Source organism: Lepisosteus platostomus, chromosome 13 (assembly GCF_059453375.1).
Source record: "Lepisosteus platostomus isolate fLepPlt1 chromosome 13, fLepPlt1.hap1, whole genome shotgun sequence".
In the NCBI taxonomy this organism is placed as follows: domain Eukaryota; kingdom Metazoa; phylum Chordata; class Actinopteri; order Semionotiformes; family Lepisosteidae; genus Lepisosteus; species Lepisosteus platostomus.
Window position 1 is genome coordinate 13,564,749 of NC_142623.1, and position 14,564 is coordinate 13,579,312.

Genomic DNA, 14,564 nt, shown 5'->3' on the forward strand with positions numbered 1-14,564 from the left:
TAGTGCAGTAGTGGAGTGGGGTGTCTGGTGTGCAATGCAGTGTCTGGTGTGGTTCTGTAGTGTGCAGTGGGGTGTCTGGTGTGGTTCTGTAGTGTGCAGTGGGGTGTCTGGTGTGATTCTGTAGTGTGCAGTGGGGTGTCTGGTGTGATTCTGTAGTGTGCAGTGGGGTGTCTGGTGTGGAGTGGGGTGTCTGGTGTGGTTCTGTAGTGTGCAGTGGGGTGTCTGGTGTGGAGTGGGGTGTCTGGTGTGGTTCTGTAGTGTGCAGTGGGGTGTCTGGTGTGGAGTGGGGTGTCTGGTGTGGTTCTGTAGTGTGCAGTGGGGTGTCTGGTGTGGAGTGGGGTGTCTGGTGTGGTTCTGTAGTGTGCAGTGGGGTGTCTGGTGTGGTTCTGTAGTGTGCAGTGGGGTGTCTGGTGTGGTTCTGTAGTGTGCAGTGGGGTGTCTGGTGTGGAGTGGGGTGTCTGGTGTGGAGTGGGGTGTCTGGTGTGGTGCTGTATTGTGTAGTGGGGTGTCTTGTGTAGCAAATTGTGTTATGTTGCATGAGCTGTGTAGCAGATTGCTCAGTTGATGCCCAGGGTACATCTGTCATTTGCAAGGAATTGATGAGCTATGAGGAAATCAGGTCTTGATTGAGGGAGGGTGAATTCCGTCCTGTTGTGTCTCTGCTTTTAGCTGACTCAAGTTTTCGGTTGTGACCCCCTCCCAGGTTCAGCAGTTAAATAGCTATTGATTGAGTGAGTGGCTAGGCTGTAGATCACAGCTGCTAACAAATGAGCTTTTACCAAAATTAACAATCTTGCAGGTCGAGCACAGAGTGGCCAGTGGGCCAACAGACTGACACACTGCTGGAGTGAACAGACTGTGAATAGAGCACACTACAGAACAGTGTGAATACAGCTCACTGCAGGACAGTGTGAATACAGCTCACTGCAGGACAGTGTGAATACAGCTCACTGCAGGACAGTGAGAATCCAGCTCACTACAGGACAGTGTGAATACAGCACACTACAGGACAGTGTGAATACAGCTCACTGCAGGACAGTGAGAATACAGCTTACTACAGGACAGTGTGAATACAGCTCACTGCAGGACAGTGTGAATACAGCTCACTGCAGGACAGTGTGAATACAGCTCTCTGCAGGACAGTGTGAATACAGCTCACTGCAGGACAGTGTGAATACAGCTCACTGCAGGACTGTGAATATAGCAGACTACAGGACAGTGTGAATACAGCTCACTGCAGAACTGTGAATATAGCAGACTACAGGACAATGTGAATAGAGCAGACTACAGGACAGTGTGAATACAGCACACTGCAGGACAGTGTGAATACAGCTCACTGCAGGACAGTGTGAATACAGCTCACTACAGGACAGTGTGAATACAGCACACTACAGGACAGTGAGAATACAGCTCACTGCAGGACTGTGAATATAACAGACTACAGGACAATGTGGATACAGCTCACTGCAGGACAGTGTGAATACAGCTCACTGCGGGACTGTGAATATAGCAGACTACAGGACAGTGTGAATACAGCTCACTGCAGAACTGTGAATAGAGCAGACTACAGGACAATGTGAATAGAGCAGACTACGGGACAGTGTGAATACAGCACACTGCAGGACAGTGTGAATACAGCTCACTGCAGGACAGTGTGAATACAGCACACTACAGGACAGTGAGAATACAGCTCACTGCAGGACAGTGTGAATACAGCACACTACAGGACAGTGTGAATAGAGCTCACTGCAGGACAGTGTGAACACAGCTCACTACAGGACAGTGTGGATACAGCTCACTGCAGGACAGTGTGAATACAGCTCACTACAGGACAATGTGAATAGAGCAGACTACAGGACAGTGTGAATACAGCTCACTACAGGACAGTGTGAATACAGCTCACTGCAGGACAGTGAGAATCCAGCTCACTACAGGAGTGTGAATACAGCTCACTGCAGGACAGTGTGAATACAGCTCACTGCAGGACAGTGTGAACACAGCTCACTACAGGACAGTGTGAATACAGCTCACTGCAGGACTGTGAATATAACAGACTACAGGACAGTGTGGATACAGCTCACTACAGGACAATGTGAATAGAGCAGACTACAGGACAGTGTGAATACAGCTCACTACAGGACAGTGTGAATACAGCTCACTGCAGGACAGTGAGAATCCAGCTCACTACAGGAGTGTGAATCCAGCTCACTGCAGGACAGTGTGAATACAGCTCACTGCAGGACAGTGTGAATACAGCTCACTGCAGGACAGTGTGAATACAGCTCACTGCAGGACAATGTGAATAGAGCAGACTACAGGACAGTGTGAATACAGCTCACTGCAGGACAGTGTGAATACAGCTTACTACAGGACAGTGTGAATACAGCTCACTGCAGGACAGTGTGAATACAGCTCACTACAGGACTGTGTGAATACAGCACACTGCAGGACTGTGTGAATACAGCACACTGCAGGACTGTGTGAATACAGCACACTGCAGGACTGTGTGAATACAGCTCACTGCAGGACAGTGTGAAGGGCACAGATAGGGCACTAACATCATACATTTACACCCATCTTCTCTCTCTCCACAGTATCCTGGCAACAGCTGGGGCAGAATTTGACCTGAGGACCCTGCGAGCTGTGAGAGTCCTGAGACCCCTGAAACTGGTGTCAGGGATCCCCAGTACGTGAGGGGAATAAGCAGGGATGGAAGAGGGGGGGAAGGGTTGGTTGGTGGGACAATATCCCAGAAAATGTCCTTACGGTGTAAATGACATTTCTTATGACCCAACGGCATCTTCTTGTAAACCTGTTTGTTTCAACCCTTGTCGAGGTTCAATTGAAGGAAGGTTGGAATAGTAAATAAAAATAAAAATAAAAATTAGCCTGTCATAAACCCCTCAAACATAGGAGTGCAGCTATATACACTATAAGTGTTCGTGCGTCAGTGTCTTTCTCCTTCTTCCTAACACTTCTCCTCATCTCCTCTCTCCCACTCTCTCCATCCCTCTCGATGTCCCTCTCTCTCTGTCCCTCTCCCCCTATGAATCTCTCTCTCCCTGTTCCTTCTCTCTCCCTCTGTCTCTGTCTCTCCCCTGTTCCTTCTCTCTCCCTGTCGCTGTCCCCCTTTCTCTCCCTCTGTCCCCTAACTCCCCTCTCTGTCTCTGTCCCCTCACTCCCCTCTCTGTCTCTCTGTCTCTGCCTCTGTCTCCTCATTCCCCTTTCTGTCTCTCTTCCTCTGTCCCTCTCCTTCTCTGTCTTTGTCCCCTTCTGTCTCTCTCCCCTATGTCCCTCTCTGTGTCCCTCTTCCTCCCCTCTCTGTCTCTCCTCTGCCCCTGGGCCTCTGCTCCCCAGGTCTTCAGGTGGTGCTGAAGTCGATAATGAAAGCCATGATCCCCCTGCTGCAGATCGGCCTGCTGCTCTTCTTCGCCATCCTCATGTTTGCCATCATCGGCCTGGAGTTCTACATGGGCAAGTTCCACAAGACCTGCTTCGACAACATCACCGGTGAGTCCTGCCCTGCCATGCTGGCATTGGAGCAGTCCTGTCTCTCTCCTCTCTCCTCTCTCACTCCCTCTGTCCTCCACCCAGCTCTCCTCTCCTCTCTCTTGCGTCCTGCCCTGCACTGTCTGCTCCAGCTTTAGAGAGCTGCCCACAGCTCTGTTAGCTCATTGATAGAGATGTTGAACAGTGTTGGACCAGGAGTTCAGACTGTTCCCACAGCTCTGTTAGCTCACTGATAGAGATGTTGATCAGTGTTGATCAGGAGCTCAGACTGTTCCCACAACTCTGTTAGCTCATTGATAGAGATGTTGATGAGTGTAGGACCAGGAGCTCAGACTGTTCCCACAACTCTATTAGCTCATTGATAGAGATGTTGATCAGTGTTGGACCAGGAGTTCAGACTGTTCCCACAGCTCTGTTAGCTGACTGATAGAGATGTTGATGAGTGTTGGACCAGGAGTTCAGACTGTTCCCACAGCTCTGTTAGCTCATTGATAGTGATGTTGATCAGTGTTGGCCAGGGGCTCAGACTGTTCCCACAGCTCTGTTAGCTCATTGATAGAGATGTTGATGAGTGTTGGACCAGGAGCTCAGACTGTTCCCACAACTCTGTTAGCTCACTGATAGAGATGTTGATCAGTGTTGGACCAGGAGTTCAGACTGTTCCCACAGCTCTGTTAGCTCATTGATAGAGATGTTGATGAGTGTTGGACCAGGAGCTCAGACTGTTCCCACAGCTCTGTTAGCTCATTTAAAGAGATGTTGATCAGTGTTGGACCAGGAGCTCAGACTGTTCCCACAGCTCTGTTAGCTCATTGATAGAGATGTTGATCAGTGTTGGACCAGGAGCTCAGACTGTTCCCACAACTCTGTTAGCTCATTGATAGAGATGTTGATCAGTGTTGGACCAGGAGTTCAGACTGTTCCCACAGCTCTGTTAGCTCATTGATAGAGATGTTGATCAGTGTTGGACCAGGAGTTCAGACTGTTCCCACAGCTCTGTTAGCTCATTGATAGTGATGTTGATCAGTGTTGGCCAGGAGCTCAGACTGTTCCCACAGCTCTGTTAGCTCATTGATAGAGATGTTGATGAGTGTTGGACCAGGAGCTCAGACTGTTCCCACAACTCTGTTAGCTCATTGATAGAGATGTTGATCAGTGTTGGACCAGGAGTTCAGACTGTTCCCACAGCTCTGTTAGCTCATTGATAGAGATGTTGATCAGTGTTGGACCAGGAGTTCAGACTGTTCCCACAGCTCTGTTAGCTCATTGATAGAGATGTTGATCAGTGTTGGACCAGGAGTTCAGACTGTTCCCACAGCTCTGTTAGCTCATTGATAGAGATGTTGATCAGTGTTGGACCAGGAGTTCAGACTGTTCCCACAGCTCTGTTAGCTCATTGATAGAGATGTTGATGAGTGTTGATCAGGAGCTCAGACTGTTCCCACAGCTCTTTTAGCTCATTGATAGAGATGTTGATGAGTGTTGGACCAGGAGCTCAGACTGTTCCCACAACTCTGTTAGCTCATTGATAGAGATGTTGATCAGTGTTGGACCAGGAGTTCAGACTGTTCCCACAGCTCTGTTAGCTCATTGATAGAGATGTTGATCAGTGTTGGACCAGGAGTTCAGACTGTTCCCACAGCTCTGTTAGCTCATTGATAGAGATGTTGATCAGTGTTGATCAGGAGCTCAGACTGTTCCCACAGCTCTTTTAGCTCATTGATAGAGATGTTGATGAGTGTTGGACCAGGAGCTCAGACTGTTCCCACAGCTCTGTTAGCTCATTGATAGAGATGTTGATCAGTGTTGGACCAGGAGCTCAGACTGTTCCCACAACTCTGTTAGCTCATTGATAGAGATGTTGATCAGTGTTGGACCAGGAGTTCAGACTGTTCCCACAGCTCTGTTAGCTCATTGATAGAGATGTTGATGAGTGTTGGACCAGGAGCTCAGACTGTTCCCACAGCTCTGTTAGCTCATTAACAGAGATGTTGATCAGTGTTGGCCAGGAGCTCAGACTGTTCCAACAACTGTTAGCTCACTGATAGAGATATTGATCAATGTTGTTTCACCACAGGACTCTGAGTAAAGAACTTACTGATTGCTGAGAACAATGACTTTGATGTTGTAAGGTTTACTCTCACTCCCCTTGAGACGTTTGTGAATCAGTACTTCATGCCTAATTGAATCAATGCTGTGCAAAAAGAAGTAAGACAGGTAAGTTTTTTTGTCCTTTTTCTCATTCCTAACCCCTTTTCCTTTCTGTTTTCTTCTTGTCTCTGTACCAATCACTCAGGTGAGATCCGGGAGGAATTCCCCTGTGGAAAGGAATCTCCTGCACGACTGTGTCCGAACGGAACAGAGTGCAGGGAGTACTGGATCGGTCCCAATTATGGCATCACTCAGTTTGACAACATCCTGTTCGCAGTGCTGACTGTGTTCCAGTGCATTACAATGGAGGGCTGGACAGACCTGCTGTACTATGTAAGCCATTTCTAAGAGCCATCTCCTCCTCTCCTGTCTCTCTCCTTTCTCTCTGACCCTCTCTTCCTCTCCTGTCTCTCTCCTCTCTCCTCCCTCTCTGACCCTCTCCTCTCCTGTCTCTCTACTTTCTCAATTTTTTCAATTCAATTCAAGGTGCTTTATTAGCATGACCGATGGGTACAAATCGGTGTTACCAAAGCAAATTAACATGGAACAAAACACAAACATATAATAAAATATTGACATATACTGTAGACAGATGGAGCATTATTGGGAGACGGACTCACTGTTCCTCAGGCTGTGACAGGAGATCACATACTGGGCTGTCAGTTCAATTGAGTTCCCTCCTCCCTCTCCCAGTAGGATTGGGACCCATTATGATTCTGGCAGGTGTGGGAACTCTGGGATTAGATTTCTGAGTTTAGGGAAGAATGTTTCTCTAATCCCAGAGTATCTGTCACAGTGCAGTAGGAAGTGCACCTCTGTCTCTATTTCTCCTCGCTGTCTCCTGTCTTTGACGTTGACTTGGAGTGAGTGGACAGGCAGGGAGAGGGAGTGAACTCTGTCTCCGGGGTTAACAGGGCAGAGGTTCGTGAGAGCGACACAGAGAAACAAGCCAAGCAGCTGCATTGTCCTGTCTTAGAGGGACCTGTAGGACACAACACTCTGCTCTCTCAGCCCGCTGTTCTGAGGGTGAGGTGGAATGACTGCTTGTCTGTCTGTCCAGAGCAATGATGCCGCAGGAAGTGCCTGGAACTGGCTTTACTTCATCCCCCTCATCATCATCGGCTCCTTCTTCATGCTGAACCTGGTGCTGGGTGTGCTGTCTGGGTAAGTCTCTCTCTCCCTGCCTGTCTCTCTATCTCCATCTATCCCTGCCCATCTTAATCTCTGTCCTTCTCTGTCTCTCCCTGACTGTGTCTCTCTCTCCCTCTGTCCCTGCTTGTCTCTCTGTCTCTATCACTCTCTGCCCCTTCCTGTCTTTGTCTAATGGTCATACCTGTCTCATGTTCTCTGTCTGTCTTTCCAGCTCTCTGTGGTTTCTTGTCATGTGTGTCTGTGTCCATTCTGCTGCTCAGACTGTGTGTGTGTACAGTACTCCTCTGTGTGCTGCTCAGACTGTGTGTGTGTACAGTACTCCTCTGTGTGCTGCTCAGACTGTGTGTGTGTACAGTACTCCTCTGTGTGCTGCTCAGACTGTGTGTGTGTACAGTACTCCTCTGTGTGCTGCTCAGACTGTGTGTAAAGTACTCCTCTGTGTGCTGCTAAGACTGTGTGTGTGTACAGTACTCCTCTGTGTGCTGATCAGACTGTGTGTACAGTACTCCTCTGTGTGCTGCTCAGACTGTGTTTGTGTACAGTACTCCTCTGTGTGCTGCTCAGACTGTGTGTGTACAGTACTCCTCTGTGTGCTGCTCAGACTGTGTGTGTACAGTACTCCTCTGTGTGCTGCTAAGACTGTGTGTGTGTACAGTACTCCTCTGTGTGCTGATCAGACTGTGTGTACAGTACTCCTCTGTGTGCTGATCAGACGATGTGTGTGTGTACAGTACTCCTCTGTGTGCTGATCAGACTGTGTGTGTGTACAGTACTCCGCTGTGTGCTGATCAGACTGTGTGTGTGTACAGTACTCCGCTGTGTGCTGCTCAGACTGTGTGTGTGTACAGTACTCCTCTGTGTGCTGCTCAGACTGTGTGTGTACAGTACTCCTCTGTGTGCTGCTCAGACTGTGTGTGTGTACACTACTCCTCTGTGTGCTGCTCAGACTGTGTGTGTGTACACTACTCCTCTGTGTGCTGCTCAGACTGTGTGTGTGTACAGTACTCCTCTGTGTGCTGATCAGACTGTGTGTTTGTGTACAGTACTCCTCTGTGTGCTGCTCAGACTGTGTGTACAGTACTCCTCTGTGTGCTGCTCAGACTGTGTGTACAGTACTCCTCTGTGTGCTGCTCAGACTGTGTGTGTGTACAGTACTCATCTGTGTGCTGATCAGACTGTGTGTGTGTACAGTACTCCTCTGTGTGCTGATCAGACTGTGTGTACAGTACTCCTCTGTGTGCTGCTCAGACTGTGTGTACAGTACTCCTCTGTGTGCTGCTCAGACTGTGTGTGTACAGTACTCCTCTGTGTGCTGCTCAGACTGTGTGTGTGTGTACAGTACTCCTCTGTGTGCTGCTCAGACTGTGTGTGTGTGTACAATACTCCTCTGTGTGCTGCTCAGACTGTGTGTGTGTACAGTACTCCTCTATGTGCTGCTCAGACTGTGTGTACAGTATTCCTCTGTGTGCTGCGCAGACTGTGTGTGTGTACAGTACTCCTCTGTGTGCTGCTCAGACTGTGTGTGTGTACAGTACTCCTCTGTGTGCTGCTCAGACTGTGTGTGTGTACAGTACTCCTCTGTGTGCTGCTCAGACTGTGTGTGTACAGTACTCCTCTGTGTGCTGCTCAGACTGTGTGTGTGTGTACAGTACTCCTCTGTGTGCTGCTCAGACTGTGTGTGTGTGTACAATACTCCTCTGTGTGCTGCTCAGACTGTGTGTGTGTACAGTACTCCTCTATGTGCTGCTCAGACTGTGTGTACAGTATTCCTCTGTGTGCTGCGCAGACTGTGTGTGTGTACAGTACTCCTCTGTGTGCTGCTCAGACTGTGTGTGTGTACAGTACTCCTCTGTGTGCTGATCAGACTGTGTGTGTGTACAGTACTCCTCTGTGTGCTGATCAGACTGTGTGTGTACAGTACTCCTCTGTGTGCTGCTCAGACTGTGTGTGTACAGTACTCCTCTGTGTGCTGCTCAGACTGTGTGTGTACAGTACTCCTCTGTGTGCTGCTCAGACTGTGTGTGTACAGTACTCCTCTGTGTGCTGCTCAGACTGTGTGTTTGTGTACAGTACTCCTCTGTGTGCTGCTCAGACTGTGTGTGTACAGTACTCCTCTGTGTGCTGCTAAGACTGTGTGTGTGTACAGTACTCCTCTGTGTGCTGATCAGACTGTGTGTACAGTACTCCTCTGTGTGCTGATCAGACGATGTGTGTGTGTACAGTACTCCTCTGTGTGCTGATCAGACTGTGTGTACAGTACTCCTCTGTGTGCTGATCAGACTGTGTGTGTGTACAGTACTCCGCTGTGTGCTGCTCAGACTGTGTGTGTGTACAGTACTCCTCTGTGTGCTGCTCAGACTGTGTGTGTGTACAGTACTCCTCTGTGTGCTGCTCAGACTGTGTGTGTACAGTACTCCTCTGTGTGCTGCTCAGACTGTGTGTGTGTACACTACTCCTCTGTGTGCTGCTCAGACTGTGTGTGTGTACACTACTCCTCTGTGTGCTGCTCAGACTGTGTGTGTGTACAGTACTCCTCTGTGTGCTGATCAGACTGTGTGTTTGTGTACAGTACTCCTCTGTGTGCTGCTCAGACTGTGTGTACAGTACTCCTCTGTGTGCTGCTCAGACTGTGTGTACAGTACTCCTCTGTGTGCTGCTCAGACTGTGTGTGTACAGTACTCATCTGTGTGCTGATCAGACTGTGTGTGTGTACAGTACTCCTCTGTGTGATGATCAGACTGTGTGTACAGTACTCCTCTGTGTGCTGCTCAGACTGTGTGTACAGTACTCCTCTGTGTGCTGCTCAGACTGTGTGTGTACAGTACTCCTCTGTGTGCTGCTCAGACTGTGTGTGTACAGTACTCCTCTGTGTGCTGATCAGACTGTGTGTGTGTACAGTACTCCTCTGTGTGCTGATCAGACTGTGTGTGTGTACAGTACTCCTCTGTGTGCTGCTCAGACTGTGTGTGTGTACAGTACTCCTCTGTGTGCTGCTCAGACTGTGTGTGTACAGTACTCCTCTGTGTGCTGCTCAGACTGTGTGTGTGTGTACAGTACTCCTCTGTGTGCTGCTCAGACTGTGTGTGTGTGTACAATACTCCTCTGTGTGCTGCTCAGACTGTGTGTGTGTACAGTACTCCTCTATGTGCTGCTCAGACTGTGTGTACAGTACTCCTCTGTGTGCTGCGCAGACTGTGTGTGTGTACAGTACTCCTCTGTGTGCTGCTCAGACTGTGTGTGTGTACAGTACTCCTCTGTGTGCTGATCAGACTGTGTGTGTGTACAGTACTCCTCTGTGTGCTGCTCAGACTGTGTGTGTACAGTACTCCTCTGTGTGCTGCTCAGACTGTGTGTGTACAGTACTCCTCTGTGTGCTGATCAGACTGTGTGTGTGTACAGTACTCCTCTGTGTGCTGTTCAGACTGTGTGTGTGTACAGTACTCCTCTGTGTGCTGATCAGAGTGTGTGTACAGTACTCCCCTGTTGCTGCTCAGACTGTGTGTGTGTACAGTACACCTCTGTGTGCTGCTCAGACTGTGTGTGTGTGTACAGTACTCCTCTGTGTGCTGCTCAGACTGTGTGTGTGTACAGTACTCCTCTATGTGCTGCTCAGACTGTGTGTACAGTACTCCTCTGTGTGCTGCTCAGACTGTGTGTGTGTACAGTACTCCTCTGTGTGCTGATCAGACTGTGTGTGTGTACAGTACTCCTCTATGTGCTGCTCAGACTGTGTGTACAGTACTCCTCTGTGTGCTGCTCAGACTGTGTGTGTGTACAGTACTCCTCTGTGTGCTGATCAGACTGTGTGTGTGTACAGTACTCCTCTGTGTGCTGATCAGACTGTGTGTGTGTTCTGACAGGGAGTTTGCCAAGGAGAGGGAGCGGGTGGAGAACCGCAGTGAGTTCCTCAAGCTGAGAAGGCAGCAGCAGATTGAGAGGGAGCTGAATGGCTACTTGGAGTGGATCTGTAAAGCAGGTACGGAGTACTTACATACACTAATATACACACAGCCACACACACACACACACATATATATATACACACTATATATACAGATATGGAGTGGATCGGCAAAGCAGGTTCAAAGCTGTGACACACAAAAAGAAATTCACACCCCCATACACATACTGTATATACATAAACAGACACAGCCGTATTCTCGTCCAGAACGCCTCTATTTGATTTAACCCCTTTCATTCTGTTTAGAAGAAGTGATCCTGGCGGAGGATGAGAATGATTCGGACGACCGGATGCCCTTCGATGGTATTTGTGCCGTGTGTTTCGGGCCGTGCTTGCTCGCCTGGGCACGGCAGTGATATATATACACACGCCTGTATATATGGATCCACCTGCTCATCTGCTATCTCTCTGAACCTTCTGCTGACACGTGTGATGAGGGAAGGGGTATCTCTGACACACAGCTACTCTTGTGTGTGTGTGGGGGGGGGGGTTGGGTGGTATTGGGCTTTCTCACACCAGGGCACGGATCAGAATCAACAGAATCCAGAGATGAGTGGCTGCTGCTTCTCTGTCTGTCTGTCTCTTATTCCTCCTCCCATTTGCTTCATGGAGGAAGAAGGCCTCCAGCTTTAGCTCACAGCTTCTGCTCTCCCTGACTGTGTGTGAGTGTGTGAGTGTGCACAGTTTATGTGTGTGAGAATGCGTGTGCACAGTGCACGTGTCAGAGTATGTGCGAGGGAGAGTGTGCATGCACAGTGCATGTGTGTGTGAGAGCATGAGAGTGAGAATGCATGTGCACAGTGCACAAGTGTGAGAGTGAGAATGCATGTGCACAGTGCACGAGTGTGTGTGAGTGACTGAGAATGCATGTGCATTGTGCATGAGTGTGTGTGCGCCTCACTGTCCCTGTGCCACCCCAGGATCCCGGAGGAGAGCCACCATTAAGAAGAGTAAGACGGACCTGTTGAATCCAGAGGAGGGCGAGGACCACCTGGGGGACATCGCCTCTGTGGGTGAGCGATGGGGGGGGGCCCACAAACCAGCTCTAAACTGACCCCCACAGCTACCATTCCAGCCCCAGACCTGACCCAGCCCACCACCAGTCCCTGCTCCAGTGTGCCTGGGTCATCAGATGATCGTACTAAGACTGGCCTGTAGTTGCCTCCAATGTATTGGTGCCCAGGGATGCCCTGATGCAGTCTTGCACTGAACTGGTCATCAATAAAGCAACACAGCACACAGTGCACAGTGCAGGGGCCACTATCACAGTGTGCATCCTGAACCCTTCAATGTGCACCATAAGACTAAACCCATCTTCCTTCTGCCGCAGGCTCGCCCTTCGCCCGTGCCAGTATAAAGAGCGCTAAGCTGGAGGGCTCTTCGTTTCACAAGAGGGAGCGTCGGCTACGTTTCTTCATCCGCCACATTGTCAAGACTCAGGCCTTCTACTGGACTGTGCTCAGCCTGGTGGCTCTCAACACGCTATGTGTGGCCATCGTGCACTACAACCAGTCTAAGCTGCTGTCCGACTTCCTCTGTGAGTCCAACTGACTCTCCCCGATCTCTACCCTGTGTTTATGATTGGAACTCTAGACCCCTTGCTCCTGATCAGTAATCTCTACATCAGAAACTATACTTTTCACCCCTGATCTGTAAACCCCACAACTGATCGAGACCTCTCACCCCTGATCTGTAAACCCCACAACTAATCTAGACCCCTCAGCCTGAACTATAAACTCCACAACTGATCTAGAACCTGTACCCCTGATCTGTAAACTCCACATTTGACCTTGAACTTGCACCCCTGACCAGTAACCTCAAGAACTGATCTAGAAACTTTCAACACTCATCTGGAAACTCCAACTCTGATCTAGAAGTTTCACCCCTGACCTGCAAACTCTACAAGTGATCTAGACCCCTCACCCCAATCTGTGAACACCACAACTGATCTAGAACCCTTGTCCCTGATTTGTAAACTCAACAGCTGATCTAGAACCCTCACTGTTGGCCTAGTACGTCTTCTCAGCTCTGATGAGTTCTCTCTCCTCACCCTGTCTCCAGACTTTGCGGAGTTCATTTTCCTGGGACTCTTCATGTCAGAGATGTTTATAAAGATGTATGGTCTGGGGACCAGGCCTTACTTCCACTCATCGTTCAACTGCTTTGACTGTGCGGTGAGTTACAAACGCACACACACACATACTCTGACACACAGCACTGCGCTTTCACAGACACACAAAAGTAGTTATGAAGGCCGAGTATTGTACTGTTTTTCATTGGTAGCTGATGGGTGAGTGCTTTACTGTGTTCCATTGGTGTCCTGTGGATTGTGTGTCCCTGTGGTGCGGAGGACTGATGGATGAGTGTTTTGCTGTAACATGTTCCAGGTCATCGTTGGCAGCATTTTTGAGGTGATCTGGGCCGTGGTGAAGCCAGGGACCTCCTTTGGGATCAGTGTCTTACGAGCTCTCAGGTTATTAAGGATCTTCAAAGTCACCAAGTGAGTCTGTTGGCTGTTCTGAATGTCTACCTTGCATAACTGTACCTGTTAGCTCTGGACATTACTCTTTCTTTCATGCCCTCTATGTCCACTGACCACCACTCTCTCTCCCAGTGACCTCTGTCCAGTGACCACCACTCTCTCTCCCAGTGACCTCTGTCCACTGACCACCACTGTCTCCCACTTCCACCCTCTGTCCAGGTACTGGGCCTCCCTGAGGAACCTGGTGGTGTCTCTGCTCAACTCCATGAAGTCCATCATCAGCCTGCTGTTCCTGCTCTTCCTCTTCATCGTCGTCTTCGCCCTGCTGGGCATGCAGCTCTTCGGGGGGCAGTGAGTACCCCATCTTTGTCTCTCTCCGTACCTGTGCCCCGCCTCCCCTGCACCCACACTGCCCTCCAGCCTCTCCCTCTCTCTTATCCCGTCTCTCGCTCTGTTTTCCACGGCTCAGGTTCAATTTCGACACCGGAACACCTCCAACCAACTTTGACACCTTTCCTGCAGCAATAATGACAGTGTTCCAGGTAAGGGGAGGTGGGCGGAGTGGAGGGGTGTGTGTGTCACGGACTCTGCCCAGAGTGATGCCGCTGTATGTCTCTGTGCACAGATCCTGACGGGAGAGGACTGGAATGCTGTGATGTACGACGGGATCGAGTCTCAGGGCGGAGTGAACTCAGGAATGGTCTTCTCCATCTACTTCATCGTGCTCACACTCTTCGGAAACTGTATCCTGACAGCACGGTCCTCGAGCGCACAAGACACACACAGTTAAACACTCTGTTTCATATACACACTCACAACACAATCCCCTGAACACAACACACACACAGTAAAACACACTGATGGACACTCTCAGTAAAGCATAGCGATGCACACTCTCAGTAAAACACAATGATGCACATACACAGTTAAACACACTACTGCACGCACAGTCAAGTAAAACACTTGGATGCACACTCTCAGTAAAACACTGTGAGGCAGACTCTCAGTAAAACACAGTGATACAAACTCACACTCACAGTAAAACACACTGATTCAGACACACAGTAAAACACACTGATTCACACACTTACACACACTCAGACACACTAGTGACACTGCCTAGTTGTAGGATAGGTTTTTAAAACGGCATGAGACTCAGGTGCTATGTCTGTTGACTTTGACCCCTGACCTCAGACACCCTGCTCAATGTGTTCCTGGCCATCGCCGTCGACAACCTGGCCAATGCACAGGAGCTCACTAAGGTACAGCGCAGCTTCGCTCCATTAATAAGCTGTGAAGAACTGCATT

The 14,564-nt window shown here is 49.6% G+C and overlaps 1 protein-coding gene across 4 annotated transcripts in view; it reads left to right on the plus strand.

Annotated features, from left to right (window-relative positions):
• Positions 1-14,564, plus strand: part of LOC148649971 (voltage-dependent P/Q-type calcium channel subunit alpha-1A-like) — a 126,634-nt gene that overhangs the window by 45,211 nt on the left and 66,859 nt on the right. For all 4 annotated transcript variants that reach the window (XM_088603245.1, XM_088603244.1, XM_088603247.1 and 1 more), the window contains exons 4-17: positions 2,595-2,686; positions 3,358-3,510; positions 5,807-5,994; positions 6,722-6,825; positions 10,674-10,789; positions 11,021-11,077; positions 11,695-11,787; positions 12,105-12,311; positions 12,836-12,948; positions 13,162-13,274; positions 13,476-13,607; positions 13,726-13,798; positions 13,882-13,999; positions 14,451-14,518. In XM_088603245.1, coding sequence (XP_088459371.1) covers positions 2,595-2,686; positions 3,358-3,510; positions 5,807-5,994; positions 6,722-6,825; positions 10,674-10,789; positions 11,021-11,077; positions 11,695-11,787; positions 12,105-12,311; positions 12,836-12,948; positions 13,162-13,274; positions 13,476-13,607; positions 13,726-13,798; positions 13,882-13,999; positions 14,451-14,518 — 1,627 coding nt within the window. The remainder of the gene's footprint in view (positions 1-2,594; positions 2,687-3,357; positions 3,511-5,806; positions 5,995-6,721; positions 6,826-10,673; positions 10,790-11,020; positions 11,078-11,694; positions 11,788-12,104; positions 12,312-12,835; positions 12,949-13,161; positions 13,275-13,475; positions 13,608-13,725; positions 13,799-13,881; positions 14,000-14,450; positions 14,519-14,564) is intronic.